Genomic DNA, 17,138 nt, shown 5'->3' with positions numbered 1-17,138 from the left:
CCCATTTCTGCATCTATAAATCATCCACAGAGGGTTTAAATTTAGTCAGACATCCAGCAGGGTAGCTTAGCTGCAGCAAAGCACAGCGGAATACAAAATTCAGAAAATGGATCTGCTAGTAAATGTAAAATATGCTAAGAATATGTATACATCATTGAATTAGACATTGGAAATGTGTAATCTCTTCAGTACTCCAGTAACAGTGCATCATATCAAGAATGTGTCACATTGACATCTCCCTGTGAGGTGAACCGCTCATAGTTTGTTTGCTGGGTGGAAGTTATGCTGGGAGGCTGTCAGAGCTCATCTCGGCTAGGGTGACATGTGCTCAGGCACACTTGCAGTATCACGAAATTACATCTCTAGCTCCTGATGCCTATCGTGTCCCTCAGGCATTTAATAAACAAGAAAGCTAGCTTTGTTTATCGTCTGTTCCTCCCCTTTTTCGTAATTTCTCCAATTCCTAAATCATTCAAGGTCTGAAAGGGGGCCCTTGGGGCTTTGAACTTTTTTGCCTGGTAACTTGATAATGCAATAGTTAAAATGGTGAAAAGACAGTTTTGTTTACCGGAGGAATTGACTGAAAACGATGAGAGAATTCAATTCTATAAACAACAAGGCACACCTTTTTCGATGAACACACAAAGCCCGTTCTGATATTTGATACTTGATATTTCTTGGATTAAAACTGGAGCAAAAGCTTCCACAATCTCCCCAGTGTGTTTTTGTGAGGGCATCATTGTTTTTGTGAGGTTATCATTGCCCTCACAAAAACACACCCTTCGACAAGCCGAAGGGTAAAACAGTATCAGTTAATACAGCCTACATTCCCAGTAAGAAGGAGATATTCATATACACTGAGAATGAAATATGGGATGCAAGCTTCTCCACAGCTTATACAGCAGTTAATACATGTTTCCAGATTGGCACCTACCCCAGTTTTAATAGTCTCAGTCACTAAAATCAAAGTAATAATCTTAAATCCTTGGTAACTGAGTCTTAAAATGACTTCAGTTTGGATCTAAAATTAGATTAAGGGTTGCATTGAAAGAGAACAACTAACCTTTTGGCTTTTCCATTATTAAAGCTGCATTTAAGAGTGCAAAGACACAGTGGGAATAGAAAACACATTTATTTATTTTTTTCACTATGCTGTTGATGTAATCATAATCAATCGGTGCAAATATGCAGTGAGTCATTCTCGTGCATGTGATATAGACATGCTGGGATGTGGCTTAAAAAGTGAAGTCTCCCAAATAACAGTTTTTACAGTACGTATTGATTGATTTTAGGAGAGTAATTATCACAGATCATTACCTTTCATGATGTTTTTGGTGAATACTAACTGGTAATCTGGATTTTTTTCTTGCTTGTGAACCATTTAGTTGGTCTGTCTTTGAATGCAGTGCAGGGAGGCTGTCACCAAACAACACAATGTACCAGTGACACAATTGATAGTTGCAGCATGAGGGAACAGCATCTGACATGGCTGAAATATGATGGCAGAAGTGTCCTCTCCAGACATGATTTTATCTTTACAACTGGAAAATGATACACATCTTGTGTAAAGACACTGGGTGAATCATGGCACACATCCACAATGAGGCTTCAGAGAAACTTCATCTGAGTTTCCCAGTTTCCCAGTTTATACATTTATCTCTGCTACATTATTGTTTGTAGCAGCCGGTGAAGGCTTGCTCTTCAGGCCCTCTGTGGCACACCTGGAGGTCTCCATGAGGAGCATACGTGGGACACACAGAGAGAGGAGAATCGTCTTGTATTCTTTACGAAAGTTTTGGTTTAGTAGTCCATATATGATGGCGTTGAGGCAGCTGTTGAAGTACGCCATGAAGTAGCTTGTGACAAAGAGCCACTCAGGTATGTTGGGTGCAACTTTCACAGGGTTTATAGCCACTGCTAGACCTATGAGGTTCAATGGAGCCCAGCACACAGCAAACAACACAAACACCATAAACATAGTCAGGAAATTCCTCACGTCACTCGGTTTCAGTTTGGTTCTTTGCTCCGGTTTAACCCGGTGTTTCACCTGAATCACCAGCACCCATATCCTCATGTAGCAGTAAGACACTACGAGTAGTGGGATCAGAAAGTGAATGATGACCACCGAGATCGTGTAGTATGAGCTGACTGTCTGGGCAAAGGTGCAGGAGTAGATGCGAGGATCGTACTGCAGAGAGCCTACAAAGAAGTTGGGCATTGTGGCAATGGCAGTAAGCAGCCAGGTGAGGCCCAGGTAGCAGCAGGTGTTCCTTAGGCTATACAGACGGTCGTAGTGGAGGCTGTGACAGATGTAGCAGTAACGGTTGATGGCAATGGCTGTGATGTTGAAGATGGAGCCAATGACGCTGAGGCCCATGATGAAGCCGCTGGCCTGGCAGTGTAGGTCACCCATAGTCCAGTCATTGTGGAAGATGGCTGTGAGGACCAGAGGGTAGGGGTACAGTGCCACCACCAGGTCTGCAACTGATAAACTCACCACGAAGATGTTGCCTGGAGAAAGAGAAGAGGTTCAAACAACAGACAAAACATGACCTAAACTCATCTATAATTAAAGCATACAGCACAACTTAATGCTTCAGGTTAAATTCCTTAAAATAAACTGGGTCAGTGGAAGTACGACTTCCTGTCATAAAAGAGCAGCTCCATTGTGCCCTCTGAGGCTCATTTTGATGGGCTTTTACCATGTACTCTTGACTGCACAGATCTGGATCCAGGCAAATGCTTTATTGGCACAGGTCCCTCAGTGTCACAGTCTCTTTTCTTCTCAGTGTAACTCACCGTCTCACTGACAAAACTAACAACATTTTTAGCCACGCTAGTGGCATAGCTCTAGAGATGGCAATGTTGGTCAGTCAGTCTTCTAGCATGGCTGAAGACTCTTAGTATTATTTAGAAAATATCAGCATTTGTCATTTCCCAACATACAGCACACAAATCTATAGTACATCTTCAAATGACTGTATACTGCATAATTGTGAGGACAGAATTTTATTTGGCAAGTCCATCCCAATAAAATTCTCAAACTGGGCTGTTTTTGTTTTAAACTTCCGTCTGCCCATGGGGAAAAATCATTTGAACACTCAGTTAAAGTACATAAAAAATGGGACATGGGTGATTTATTGTCCGATTACATCCAAACGAGTTCCTGTCCTCCTGAGGTCTAAGCTGCTGGTAGTGTGACACTGGATCTACTCAGAAGACATGAATCATAGAAAATGACGTCTGATATTGTTACAGTGCAGCTGTTCTAGGTGGGGGATAAAACAATAAATCAAATTGTACCGTTGTGTCAGATAACAAGAACATGCAGTGGAGCCAGAATTCAATCTAACTGGTGTTTTGCAAAAGCAGCCCTAGCTTCCCACAAGTTTTGAGTCAACATTGTGCAATGGAGAGCGTATTCTGTGTGAGCACTACACATTTTAAGAGTGAAGAAGTAGTGAAAATAAACCCAGTGTTTGTTGGCATTATATACAGTTTTCCCAGCTTTCGTGTTCTTGTTTCTACTATTATACCAAGGATCAAGGTATGTTGATGTTATGTCTTCTTGAAGTGAATGGTGAATGTGTGACTGTTAAGGTGATTCAGTCCAACCTGTTATTTAGTGGATGATTATCTGGTACTGTGCATGGGACAATACTCAGAAATTCAGAAACATGGACACTTTATGGACTGAGTCAAAGGTTTAAGTTTAGACACTGTATTTTATACAGGAATATAAGTGGAATATTTGGTTTTCTATATGAAATGTTGAACATTCACCGGTTTTGTTGTAAAAATTGTGGTGTAAGAAAAGAGTGAATTTCATTTCTTTCTTTATTTGTGAACTTGATAAGTTTATTACAAGTGACCTTAAACTGAAACTAAAAAAAGAGAGTAATAAAAGTTCATTTGATTAGAGTGAATAAATAAGTCACTGTTGCTCAGTATACTGGTTCATGTTTTTGATTAAGGACTTATTTTGGAATCGGGGCATCTTAGGGGCACTTATCCTGCTAGATATGAGAGGGGGGAGGGTTTGTGCTGAAGTTAGTTTGAGTTAACAGGCAAGTGCACACTACACTCCAGGTAGCTGCTGTGTCAGAAAGAGGTTCTTAAGCCCACCTTGTCATACTTGATAGTATTAACATAACAACAAGATAATAACACGTCAGGATAGGTAAAAACATACTTACATAAGTAGGTAACGAGACCAGTTGTATTGAGGGCGGGGACTTGGATCTTTTCATTGCTCAATCATTCAAGGTAAGTAGTTATACCCCTACAAGGCGGTGGCTTCATTTCCCTGCTACATACCTGTAATTGGCATCATGAACAGGATCTTATTTAGTTAACCTCAGTTACAGTATACATCAGTCCCAGGTTAACCAGCCTAAAGATGTCAGAAGTGGAAGACCTAAAAAAAGATTTTGCTGAGCTACAGAGGAGGCTCACAGAATAGGCAGATGCCATGCAACAGGCCAGATCTCAACAAAGAAAAGCCCTCACACTGGCAAAAGCTATTACTGACCAACAAGCTGCTGCCTTAAAGGATCCACCTATCATTTACACTGAGAGAGATCGTAAGCTCCCAGATTTCAGAGGAGGCCAAATCAAGTCCAGTGATCAAAGTGTTGAAGAAAGGGATGCATCAATGAAGTCTGTTTTCCAAGTCATGAAAGCATCCGAAGAGGACTGCATTAAACTGGTCAAACAGTATTTGAAAGATGAAGCTAAAGCAACGTTGAAATTCATGCTGGGAAGGGAAAGAACACTCTGTTAGTGAAATATTCAATGTCCTCCTACAGACCTATGGTGATAAGGTCCCCATGGGTACAAGGCTTAAGGAGTTTTATGAAAGAAAGCAGATGCCAGGAGAGACTACACACTCTTATGCATATGACCTTCAAGGAAAACTGAGTCAAATCCAGCATAGAGAACCCTAATTCTGATGGTGTCGGTGCTTGAGGTGTAGTAAATGCTGCTGCAGCAGTGGAGGATTCAGAGTCCACATTAACAATCGAAATGCCTCATGAGGAGATAAAGAAGATAGCTGCTCATCATGAAGAACTATACCAAGCACTTTACAACAAGGAAAAGGTCAAAGGGCAACAAAACCAGTCCCCAAAGAGGACACCTCTGAAAGATGACAGAGGGAGGCATTGTTGCTTCAACTCTGGGGAACCGGGACACACCACCCGGCACAACTCACAGAAAGTAAATGTAAGAGTCACAACTGTGTCACCCTTGTATGCCCCAGGAGCAGCTGAGTCAGAAGGTAACAGTTCTATGGAGAAATGGCCGGACAGCCATGGCTCACCCATGATTGGGAGTCAAGCAGTGGAGTCTGTTAGGGAGGAAGTGGATGAAGCTCTCCGGAGAAATGCTTTTGGGTGCTGCTGGTCCATTGAATTAGCAACGGCCGGTGTGAAAACCACATGCCTCTGGGATACAAGTTCAATGGTGACTACTATCACCGAGTCTCATTTCAGGGAACACTTTGGAGAAAAAGAGATGATGTCTGCGAACTGGATTGAACTCACTGCAGTAAATGGACTGGATATCTCACTGTTAGGGTGTATAGAAGCAGCGATAGAGTTTATGGGAAAGACAGTTGGTAAGAAGTGCATTTTAATGATTACTGACACCCACCCAGACAGAAAAAGGATGAATGGGTTCCCAGGTATTATAGGAATGAATGTAATCGAGGAGCTTGAGGCACACTACATGACTGAAGGAGAGCTAAAAAAGGATGGACAAATACAATCTATTAGAAGGAGAAGCAGGTGTCCGTTGGGTGTTGGCCAGACTAAAGAAAGAAGCCGAGCACATAAATCCTGATGGCAAGATTGACTTTGTCAAGCTGGCTGGCAGGCAGGCGGTCACTATCCCTCCATTTAGTGAAATAGTGGTTGAAGGCTGAAGCAGAGTGTCAGCTAAAGTAAAATGCCAAGTGCTAGTAAAAACTACTCTTAATGCAAGCCTCCCTAGAGGGGTCTTGGTGGCCAACATCCTCACAAAACAACAGGTGGCAAAATTCCAGTCCGAAACATGAATACAAGTGAAAAAGCTGTAAAGTTGATGCCAAGGTCCTGAGTAGCCACCATAAGCAAACTGAAGGAAGCGCTTCCAAGAGAAGTGATGAAGATTGAAGAAAATGAAGGGGTGTTGCATGTAAAAGGGCTAAAGTCAAATGAAAGCTAGGCCATATTCTGTAAGATAGAATCATTGTCTGTCCCTGTCCAAGTGAGCACAGACACAGTCATGCCACCAAAATGTCAACAGCTTAGTGAACTACTAGCAAGACACAGGATGTGTTTTCAAGGGATGGACATGACTATGGCTATACAACAACAGTGTCACATAATATTCCTGCTGAGGATGCAGCCCTAATCAAACAGAGACATCTCAGAGGCCCACCGCAAGTTTTCCAAGAGTTCAAAAGGCATGTCCAAGATCTTGTTAGTCGGGGGATTCTCAAAGAGAGCTGTAGCCCATGGGCATCACCTGCAGCGATAGTCATCAAGAAAGATGACACTGTGCATTTCTGCTGTGCTATAGGGGGTTGAATCAGGCGACATGCAAAGATGCCTACCCACTGCCAGGAGTGGAGGAGTCATTGGATGCTTTAGGCAAAGCACAGTTCTTTATGATATTGGATTTAACTGCAGACTACTTTCAGGAGACTGTGGACAGAGAGAAGACTGCCATCACGATGCCATTCGGACTGTTTGAGTGGACCCAGATGCCATTTGGCCCATGTAATCCTCCGGCCACTTTTCAACACCTCATGGGGGTAGCACTTGGCAACTTGACCTTCATCATCCTTCCTGTCTATCTTGACAACATCATAGTGTTTTCCCAAGACTTTGACAGCCACTGTGAGAGACTGGATCTGGTTTTCAACTGGTTGAGGCAGCAAGGTTTGAAGTTAAAACCCAGTAAATGTTCCCTTCTATGGTCAGAGGTGAAATTCTTGGGTCATGTGATCTCTGCTGAAGGCATTCAAGTGGATGAAGACAAGGCAGGGGTGTTCTGCACCTGGCCTACAACCAAGAATTTGAAAGATGTGAGACAGGTACTTGGGTTTATGAGCTACTACAGGTGATTCGTGCAAGGATTCGCTCACCTGGCAAAACCACTTCATGTGTTGATTGGGAAAGGGAATAAAGGGAGAACCTCTGAACCCTTCACTTGGACTGAGGAATGCCAAGCTGCACTGGACTGGAGTGCTGCTTGATGTCTCCACCAGTTCTCGAATATCCCAAAACAGGGAGAAGCTGAACATGTAATAGCCTATGCAAGTCAGGGCTTCAGAGAGTTGGAAAAGAATGATAAAAACTATAGCATGTTTAAGCTGGAACTCCTTGCATTTAAATGGGCTGCTACAGAAACATTTAGAGAATACCTAATGTTCTCCAAGTTTACAGTCATCAACCCACAATCCACTACGCTACATGGAGACAGCTAACCTCTGTTAAGCAGCGGTGGGTAGTGCAGCTGGCAGATTACAACTTTGAGGTTTGCTACAAGCCAGGATGACAAAATATTAATGCAGATGTCCTCTCACGGATCCACCAGAATGAAGAACCTGAAGAAGCAGACACTGGCAAAACATTTAATTGAAATTAACTCACTGACATGCAGTAATGTTACTGCCCTATTGGAAGTCCTTGCAATGGACTGGAGAGGTCAGCTGGAGGCTATGAGAACATGCTGGTCCTCACCGATATGTTCACCAGGTTTACAGTTGCTGTTCCAGCCAAAAACAAGATGGCCAGCACAATAGAAAATGCCCTCTTGAAACACTGGTTTGTTTACTATGGGTGACCTACTCGTTTGTATTCAGACCAAAGACGAAGTTTGAAGCCGGGGTGATAACTCTGTGAAGTCTATGGCATAGCAAAGATCCGCACAAGCCGTTATCACCCTGAACGCAACTCTCAGTGCAAGAGATACAACAGAACAATGTATGACATGTTGAAGGCATTACTGCCTGAGAAGAAAAGAGACTGGAAATTGTACCTGCTAATAATGGCCTGCAATAGTCACATGCACTCCTTCACGGTCTACTCGCCTTTCTATCTGATGGTCAGCAGAGATACAAGACTGCCCATGGATCTCCTCGGCGAAAAGGATCTAAATGAAACTGAGGCAGACAACTTGAATGATTAGGTGAAGGTACTATTAGACCAGAGAAGGTAGGTCCAAACAAAGTTGTCCACAAATAACAGTTGGGGCACTGCACTTTCCAGTCACCCACAAGACAGCAGACAGGTAGACTCAGGCCTGCAGCACAGTTAGAAACTGATAATGACTGCACAAGCATTATCTGCACTCCAGCCATGACACTTGTACCCAATACAGACATAAGGGCAGAGCATGGGGAAGCAGATAAGCTAGGCTCAGAAAACAATGATGACACCCAAGAGGTAGTTGATGAGATGGAACCCACAGTAGAAGAAGAGTTAGAGGGTACTGATGCATCAGACACAGAGAGTGAAAACACATCTCAACCTAGGCGTCCTCAAAGAGAGAATAGGGTTCTGCGAGGTACAGAAATGATTATGTTTTTGGATAGAGTATCTTGAGGATGTATCCAAATAAAACAAAATAAGACTTGGATATTCAAGTTGTAACATGAGTGTGCATGTGTTAAACTGACAAGTTTGACTGACACATGTGACATGTGTGCTGTTTTCCTGTGTTTCAGAAATGAGTCCTCTGGAGATGTTGCTGGTATGGCAAGGTTTAGCAGGGGGGAATGTAAGGTATACAAGTATTCCTACCTTTGGAAAAGGGGCCGGACGTCAAAATGGGAGGTTAAGCTGGAGATTTGCAGACTGTGTTGCGCTTTACTGGTGAGTATAAGTGATAAAATAATTGCTTTAGCATTGGGCATTCGTATGTGGAAACAGAGCCAGAACCTGTTGAAGAAGAAGAAATATGTGTTTCAAACCGATGTACGTTATCAGTCATTAGACAGTTGTGGTGCACCTATGTTGCATGTGGGGTCGCGGTCGGAGAGGCGCCAGTGAAAAGATCTGGGAAAGTTGTGTCTGCGGACAGATGGGGCAGACATTGGATGTGTCTGGGGTTGAACTGAGTTTGAGACTTCTACTTTGAGGTCTTTCCTTCAAGCAGGCGTTTGATGGTGGTTGTGCAAGCAGACAGCACATCATGGGGGATTCTCAGGAAAATTTAACCAAGGAATTCCCTGCCATCCAGACTACACTCTCCCAGTGACTCATCTCATCCATATCCGTTCGTCTCAGCAGACTGGTAATTTGTTCTTGTTTCTACTATTATACCAAGGACCGAGGTATGTTGATTTTATGTCTTCTTGAACGGAATGGTGAATGTGTGACTGCTGAGGTGATTCAGTCCAACCTGTTATTTAGTGGATGATTATCTGCTACTGTGCATGGGACAATACTCAGAAATTCAGAAACATAGACACTTTATGGAATGAGACAAAGGTTTAAGTTAAGACACTGTATTTTATACAGGAATATAAGTGGAATATTTTTTTTCTATGTGAACTGGTGAACATTCACCAGTTTTTTTATAAAAATTGTGGCATAAGAAAAGAGTGAATTACATTTCTGTCATTTCTTTCTTTATTTGTGAACTTGATAAGTTTATTACAAGTGACCTTAAATTGAAACTAAGAAAAGAGAGTAATGAAAGTTCATTTGATAGGAGTGAATAAATAAGTAATTGTTGCTCAGTATACTGGTTCATATTGTTGGTTATGGACTTACTTGGGAGTAGGGGCATCTCACTTATCCTGCTAAATATGGGAAGGGGGAGGGTTTGTACTGAAGTTAGTTTGAGTTAACAGGCTGTGTAAGAAAGAGGTTCTGGAGCCCACCTTGCCATACTTGACAGTGTTAACATTAATGACATGGCATGTCAGGAAAGGCAAAAACATACTTACATACGTAGATAACGAGACCAGTTGTATTGGGGGAGGGCTGTTGCTCAGTCATTCAAGGAAAGCAAGTAATTATACCCCTACAAGGCAGTTATACCCCTACATATAACTAAATACCTCCTGAAGTCTAAATGTGAAGGCACAAAGCTCTCGCTCAATCAGACAACAGCTGAAACAACAGCGTTGATTGGCAGATATGATGAGAGTAGATTTAAAACACATGTTGGCCGTCAATCGTCGCCGTTCAAAGCCTGTTATGATCCCCGCACCCCAGGGACAACACAGCTACAGTATGTTGTCAAGCAACCAGTCTAATTTTAATTTACTCTCAAATGTGGGAATGAAAATAACATCATGTGTCATTTTGTTTCTACCTTCCTAGCTCATGTTACTTAAAAAAATGTGCAGCATGGTTTCTTTTGGATTTTTTTTTTGGAAGACAATGGGTACAAGTATTTAGAGACACTGAGTTTTCAAGTTAGTGAAACAGCACAAGCCATCTCTCAAGCCAGCTGAGATAAAAATAAAAGCATTTTTTCCTCATCCTCGAGTCAGCTCAGTGGGCAAATCTGTCAGATTGTATTTGTGATGCTCACGCAACTCGCTGTGTGCATTTGTCATTGTGCAGAGGTTTGATTCCTCGCTGACATCATGCAGCTCAGTTTTCTCATGCACGCTGGCTGGACAGGGCATGTTACGTACAGCCTTAGCTCTCTCTGGCTGAACCCTCTCTCCCCCTTATCGTCAAGAGGATGAGGTAAGTGCTAAAACACAGTTGAGAGGATTGCTGTGAAGCAGCCAGATGACTGTCTTTGTTTTGTTGGCATCCATTATTAAAACACTGGATGAACTGTTACATCTCTTTGTTTAATTAACCAACTTGGCCAGGCCTGATGCTTAACACGCCCAAACTCACAGCACTCAAATGATTATTGTATTAGTGTTAAAAAAGCCCGCAAGAATCTGTTGGAACTATTATTATCAACGTATGTGAGTTGAATAGAGCTCGACCTGAATACTGATTGGTTACAGACCACCTGTCTTGCAGCCTTTAACCTGTCTGACACCATAGTCTCTGTAATTATCTGATCTTACAGTACACTCTCACAAAACTGTCAACCAAGTTAACTCTTCCAACAACTCAAACAATTCTTCCTTTAAAGTCTTCCGATAGATGTGAGCGACCACCCCATGAGCTGTCCCAATGCATCCCTCTCTCGCTTTTTCTGCCACATATAATATTTTTTGGTAAATGAAATGTAAATCAAAGCAGAGAACTATTTAGCGCTGCATGAGTGAAACAAAGATATCTGTCACCAGAATCATCGAGTACACACCAGGCTCCCGCATATTCAAAACTATTTTAGACAGAAATGGCACTCACCCCCTCCCTTCCAGTGTGCGAACCTGCATATGGATTAAAATAGGCTCTATATACAATGTTGGCATATTTATGGCACATTGCTTCATTCCAGCTGAGTAGTTCTGAATAGTAAAAAGAACAATATAGGAGATAAAAAGGGAGTGAAGCAAGAATAGGTACATGATGAAGTCAGTGCAAGAGATAAACAAACCAAGAGACAAAACAAAAGCCTGCCGGCCAAATCAATTTTCAATCTGACAACTTGCATGGCTGTGTGCACATGTGAATCTCAAGGGCTTATGTTCCTGTGTCAAACCCACCGCCTGCATCCCATCACTCTCACGGCTCATACTGGAAACGTGATACACTACGCTTTGATTCACCCAGCTATATTTATACACCTTTGAAGGAAAGATGAATTCAAAAAAATATGTAGGAGTGCTGGCGTTGCTTGAATCCGGCTGAATGTCAGCGCATGGCTTATTACTACAAGAGCATATCCCAAATTAGATTACACTGGACTTAGTCAGTCATGTTATCATAAATAAGCAAGAATAACCTTTCGGCAAGGGCGTTAGCACTGATGAATTAGTAGTGACTACTTCATGAACTCATGTTCAAGGGGCCAGAGATTTTTTTCTAAGAAGTTTAGCATTAAACTGACACAAGCTGCCTTTGGTGATATAGCCTGCTATGAGCCCGGCCAAAAACATCATCGTCATCATCAAAGGCCATTTACCAATCAGACCCCCTATGTCTGAGAAAATAAGGCTCACTGGCCCTGAGAGAAATCAGACCATCAGAACACAAGCAGCGTCTGGTCCAACAGCTTGTTAGGCATAATCCCGGTGAACATAATGATGATATGAATATGAATTATGCATATTTTATCAAAACAGCTTCCTGAGATGGAAGGGAAAATTGGATGTGACGCAAACATTTTGAGAGAGACTGCATTTACCTTATCTGGGTGCGGTTTAGTCAGATAATCCTAATCTGATAATGTCCTACCTCCATGCTTACAGAAAATAAATGTCCTCTTCTACTTTGTTGTCGGGAAAAGAAGACATGTTTAATGTAGTGTTCTAAGTGATAGTCCCTGTGGATCTGCGCTGTCAATTTAAATTGGCTTCTGGTTTGACTCACTAAGTCCACTGACTCAATTAACCCCCCTCTGGATAGTTTTTAAGTTTTATTCATGATTGACAGGGAGGATGCGATGCATAATTTAACTAAATTGAAGTCCATCCCCAACCTAACACACCTCATGACCCACAACTCCTGACATCAAGGTGCAAGCTGCACACAAATCCGCACGCACACATACACACACACACACACACACACACACACGGGCACACACATATACAGGCTCGTTTTTCTTTCCATCTGCTCCCCTTGATCCTTTTCTTTCTCTGTCCCTCTCTCATGAGTGCATTTTGTGAGTGTATTTTTAGGATGGTTAACCCCAGTGGGACACTCTAGTATTAACACCCCATTGGCAGTCCTATAGTGCCATGCTCAACCCTTTGAAGATTCAGTGGAGGGATCCTATTACATTTGCACACTTGAGAGAACCTGCAGACTTGTGAAAATGGAACATAAGGTACCGATTCTCCCCAAATATGAGAAGATATTGGGGCACTGTCCCTCAGAAGATATACCTGCATCTACCAACCAGAGGTGAAAAAAGGAAATTGTGCACATGCAAGTGTTTTATTTAGTGGTGGGTTAAGTGGTATGAAGCAGAGGGATATATTGAGGCAGCGTGCAAAGCAAGTGTGTTGAAGTGAAGCAGAGCGGAAAGGTCCTGCTGCTGTCTGTGAGGAAGCAAACCAGCAGCCTGAATAGGGTGTAATGGAGAGAGGAAATGGGATGTTTTCAGCAGTCTGCCTCTTATACTGGATTCTTCCAAAATATATGTCTGGATGTGGTCTTTACTCACGGTAAATCATAAATTATACCCCAGTGTATTATTCACAAGTCAGTTTGAAGGCCCAGAGGATGTTGTTGTATTACACTGCACCGATCACCTCTTCACAAAACAGCCGTCCATCCCAAAAACTGACTTGTATGGCAAACAGAGCTTCTACAACTGTTCTGTGTTCGGTGATATTTCCTCAGCTGTGTCTATGGTTTCCTTTTCAGAAACTCTGTACAATTAATCATTCATACAAAATGAGCCAAACCTATAAATAGCTTGTTAAGAACAGAGAAGAGATTGTTGATAGGCTAACAGCAGCAACAATTTCAGTCACTAAAGGACATTCTTTAAAAAAAAAAAGAAAAAAAAACGGATAGCATGAGATAGAGGCTCTAAGCTTCTGTTGGAGTTTCAGGTTTTGAGTCACAACATGCTGACAACTCCACAACACTGGTGAGATCTCTCGTGTGACCGGGCCTGTCAGTCAGTCCAATTAGAGAATGAGAACAGTGACATGAGTTCTGCAATCAGTGCAGTGTCCATAGTCCGCCAGCGTGGAGAAGACTTTTGAACAGGACATTTACCCCTGCCCTTTTGTTTGAGACCAGTCAACTGTGTCATTTTTGCAAAACGGAGAATTCAATTATTCTTCGGGCTCCTAAACTTCTTGCCAAACTGCTTTTGGCTGGTGCACACGGGAACACATGCATTATGTAATGTATTTGAAATTGTAATTAAAAGCTCATTATTCCAAACACTCTCTGACCTAATCTCGCTGCCTGATTCGCATGTTCTCTTTAGCATCATATTGTGATCACCAGGTTTAGTCTTTCGACTCAACAGAAGGCTTTCCTGCCTTGACTTTTAACCATACAGCTGCTGGGTATAAGAGCCATGGTTTGTGGTGCATAATCTGAAGGCAACATCAAATATACAATATTTGGAACTAGCTCTGTTTTACGCCTCTGGGAGACATTTCTCACAACACATCTCAGTGTTCTCATATGTACTTTGTGTAGTATCGAATCATGTGATTGTAGCATGTAATTAAAAATGAAATATGTTGTTATGATTCTTGTGATTGGAGAATAAAATGTGCATTACATTTTTTTTCCCGCCGCCTCTTATGTTATAACCCTACCCCATAGGGCTTCAATGTATGTTTATTTCTGAGACCATCCTGTGACTTGTTCTTCAATTTATCTTGTCACTGCTCCAGTTTTTCTATGCCAGACAACAAAGGATCTGAAAATACAGATGTTATCTGTTTTTTATAGAAGGAAATGGACACCATCATCATTTGCAACACAAGATATGACTGATAATTGCATTTGTTTAGGGACCTTATAAAAATTACCAGGGTGGGAAGGAGGGAACCTTATGTTTTACTATTTTAAAAAGCTCTCCCCAGCATTGATAACATTTTCTTTGGACCTTCTACTTGACAACCTCTTCTCTAATATCTCAACACACAATTTTCACACATGTGCACATTAGAAATTAAAAAAGAAATGTAAAAAAAAAAAAAAAGGACTCACTGGAAGGATACATTCAATCATTATTAACTAAAAAAAGATCCAAGTGTATTCTGTGTTTCTCAAGTGACATAATGGGCCAGGTAGGTACTTCATATTAGCTACTATCTGATTAGTTGATTGTGATGGGAATAATTAATAAAACCCTGGAGGACTGTTGTCCTCTGCATATTGTGGCACACATGAAAGCTATCTTTTTGTTTGTGTAACTATCTTGCATGTGAAGACTGAAATAGAATTAAAATCTTGGGTAAGAAAAAAAAAGATTTGAATGCTCCCCCCCCCCCCCCCTCACCCCCTCCCAAAAAAGCCAGACAAGCCTTCCTTTCGCCAAAATAAAAATTACAATATTATCTCACTTTTCTAACCCCCCTTCCCCTACTAATAATTTTTGTACAGTCCCTTATTTCATGAAAAACGACTTTAGGAGACAATTTACAGACTAATTTCCAAAAGAGGCACTGGAAATGACTTAGTGGCCATTTGAGACAACTTCAGGCCATAAAGGGGGCAATTGAATGATGATGGCATATTTGCCAAGGCAGAAAAATGGTGTTAAAGTGATCATAATAAATATCATCTTCACCTTCACACTGCTGTCAGGACACTTCAAATGTAACACAACAAAATATGAGGTTGTGTTCAACATAAAAGCTACACAAAAGGACACAGAAGCTATACAACAGAGTCTCATCTTCGCAGGTCATGGGACACTACAGGTTCTGATATAGGGAGAGATGTGGTTAATCTGGGATGGAGAACCAAGGATAAAGGCAGATGGAGGGAAGAGGTTGTTATTATTTATGAAGAGATATGACGGCAGACAGGCAAGGCTGTGGAAACTCCATCACCCTCACTTTAGATAGTAGCCTGATTGTCACAGACAGAGGTCACAGGGTGGTTGAATTACATAATTTTTAGTTATGAATGAAGAGAGGAGCGCAGGGTGCATCCCACATACTATTGGTCTATGAAAATTAACACAAAAAAATCATTTTGGCTTCTCATTTGTGGGGCAGATGATGCTGATATAAATTATCCTCAAATTGTAAATAAAAAATAACCTCAGCTCTATTTTTTGAGTGACTTATTTTCCCTCACTTTGAAGCTACCTCTCCCCATCTCAAACAAGAAACGCAACCCCTTTTTGAGTCTATTTTCAACTCATTTCTTTTATTCCTCACCTGCATTCCTGAGCTTTTTGTTCCTGTATACGGACAGGATGACGAGGACATTGCCCAGGATGTCTACCACGATGGTGAAGATCAGCACGCTGGCCAGCGCAGTGGACACTCCAGCAGAAGAAGCGCTCAGTCCGCCGTCGCTCTCATTCCGGTTCGAGCCGTTCACATCCTTCACCTCTAAATCCATCTCCCCTCAGGTTGCAGCGGCCATGGTGGACATACACCGTTGTTCAGTTGGAAAAAAAAAACAAATATTTACAAACCAAATATTCTCGGGGACTTCACAGGAGGGAGTCTTGAACTTCTTGAGGGTCGAAACCACACTCCTCCGCCTGCGGAGCAGCAGGAGGACGCGAACCAAACCATGATAATTGAAATTGTAAAAGACATTACGCAGAGGAATTGAAGAAGTTCATTTCCAAGGGGATAAAGATGCCAGAAGCTCGTATGTCGCTGCCGTCCCCAGTGTGGTCTTAATGAGGGACCAAGGCCCTTCTGCCAGGAGAGCTGGTCCAAAAGGCATGTGAGCGCTCTCCTGTGCGTAATGGAAATGCAAGGATGCGAAGCTCATGCACAGGGCAGCAGAGAGTCCCGTGTTGGCTTTTGCTGGCATTAATACAGACAGTACTTGTGTTCAATTCTGTCTGCAGGCAAGCACATTACAACGGCAGTTAAAATCTGTCAGATTTAATATTTGACTTTCACTAAAACTGTCTGCAATCTTTGCGCCCTGAGAGGCTTCTCGTAAAAATAACAACCCAAAATCCGGCTGAATGTGGAGCTGAGGCGAGGATACTGTGGCATATTAACTGCAAGCTTTACAACAGCAGCCATTAACAACTTGTCATAGTTTTTTTTCCACTCATCTTCATAAAAGCAAAAAGACTCTCAAGAGCATGGAAATGGCGCCTTCATGTGTCCGATAGAGATGCCTACAAACAATGAGGAACACATAACCCGCAAGAGAGGGTTGTTATAAATTGTGCGTTGCTAAATAAGAGCTCTAAGTTTTGTCAGCCCAAGTAGTAAAAACCACAGTCTATTACTGCCACTGCCAAACACTGTATAAAACATGCTGAAGAAGTTAAACTAAAATCATTTTTAATTGAGCCAGCTGGAGAGTGATGGAGAGACTCACTCCAAAGTCATATTCTTGACATCAGGGCTGCAACAAATGACTATTTTTATCAGCAAA

General features: G+C 42.0%; 1 protein-coding gene across 1 annotated transcript; it reads right to left on the bottom strand.

Annotated features, from left to right (window-relative positions):
• Positions 1-1,116: 1,116 nt before the first annotated feature.
• Positions 1,117-16,764, bottom strand: mtnr1c (melatonin receptor 1C). The gene is made up of 2 exons (XM_042419948.1): positions 15,944-16,764; positions 1,117-2,511 (listed from the first exon to the last, which is right to left on the bottom strand). Exons 1-2 carry the CDS (start codon positions 16,128-16,130, stop codon positions 1,646-1,648), a joined length of 1,053 nt encoding a protein of 350 aa, XP_042275882.1. The 5' UTR covers positions 16,131-16,764; the 3' UTR covers positions 1,117-1,645.
• Between the last annotated feature and the right edge of the window lie 374 nt (positions 16,765-17,138).

The sequence above is a fragment of the Thunnus maccoyii genome, chromosome 8, assembly GCF_910596095.1.
Source record: "Thunnus maccoyii chromosome 8, fThuMac1.1, whole genome shotgun sequence".
Classification (NCBI taxonomy): domain Eukaryota; kingdom Metazoa; phylum Chordata; class Actinopteri; order Scombriformes; family Scombridae; genus Thunnus; species Thunnus maccoyii.
The sequence above is the reverse complement of the archived record's forward strand: the minus strand, read 5'-3'. Positions and strand labels throughout refer to the sequence as shown.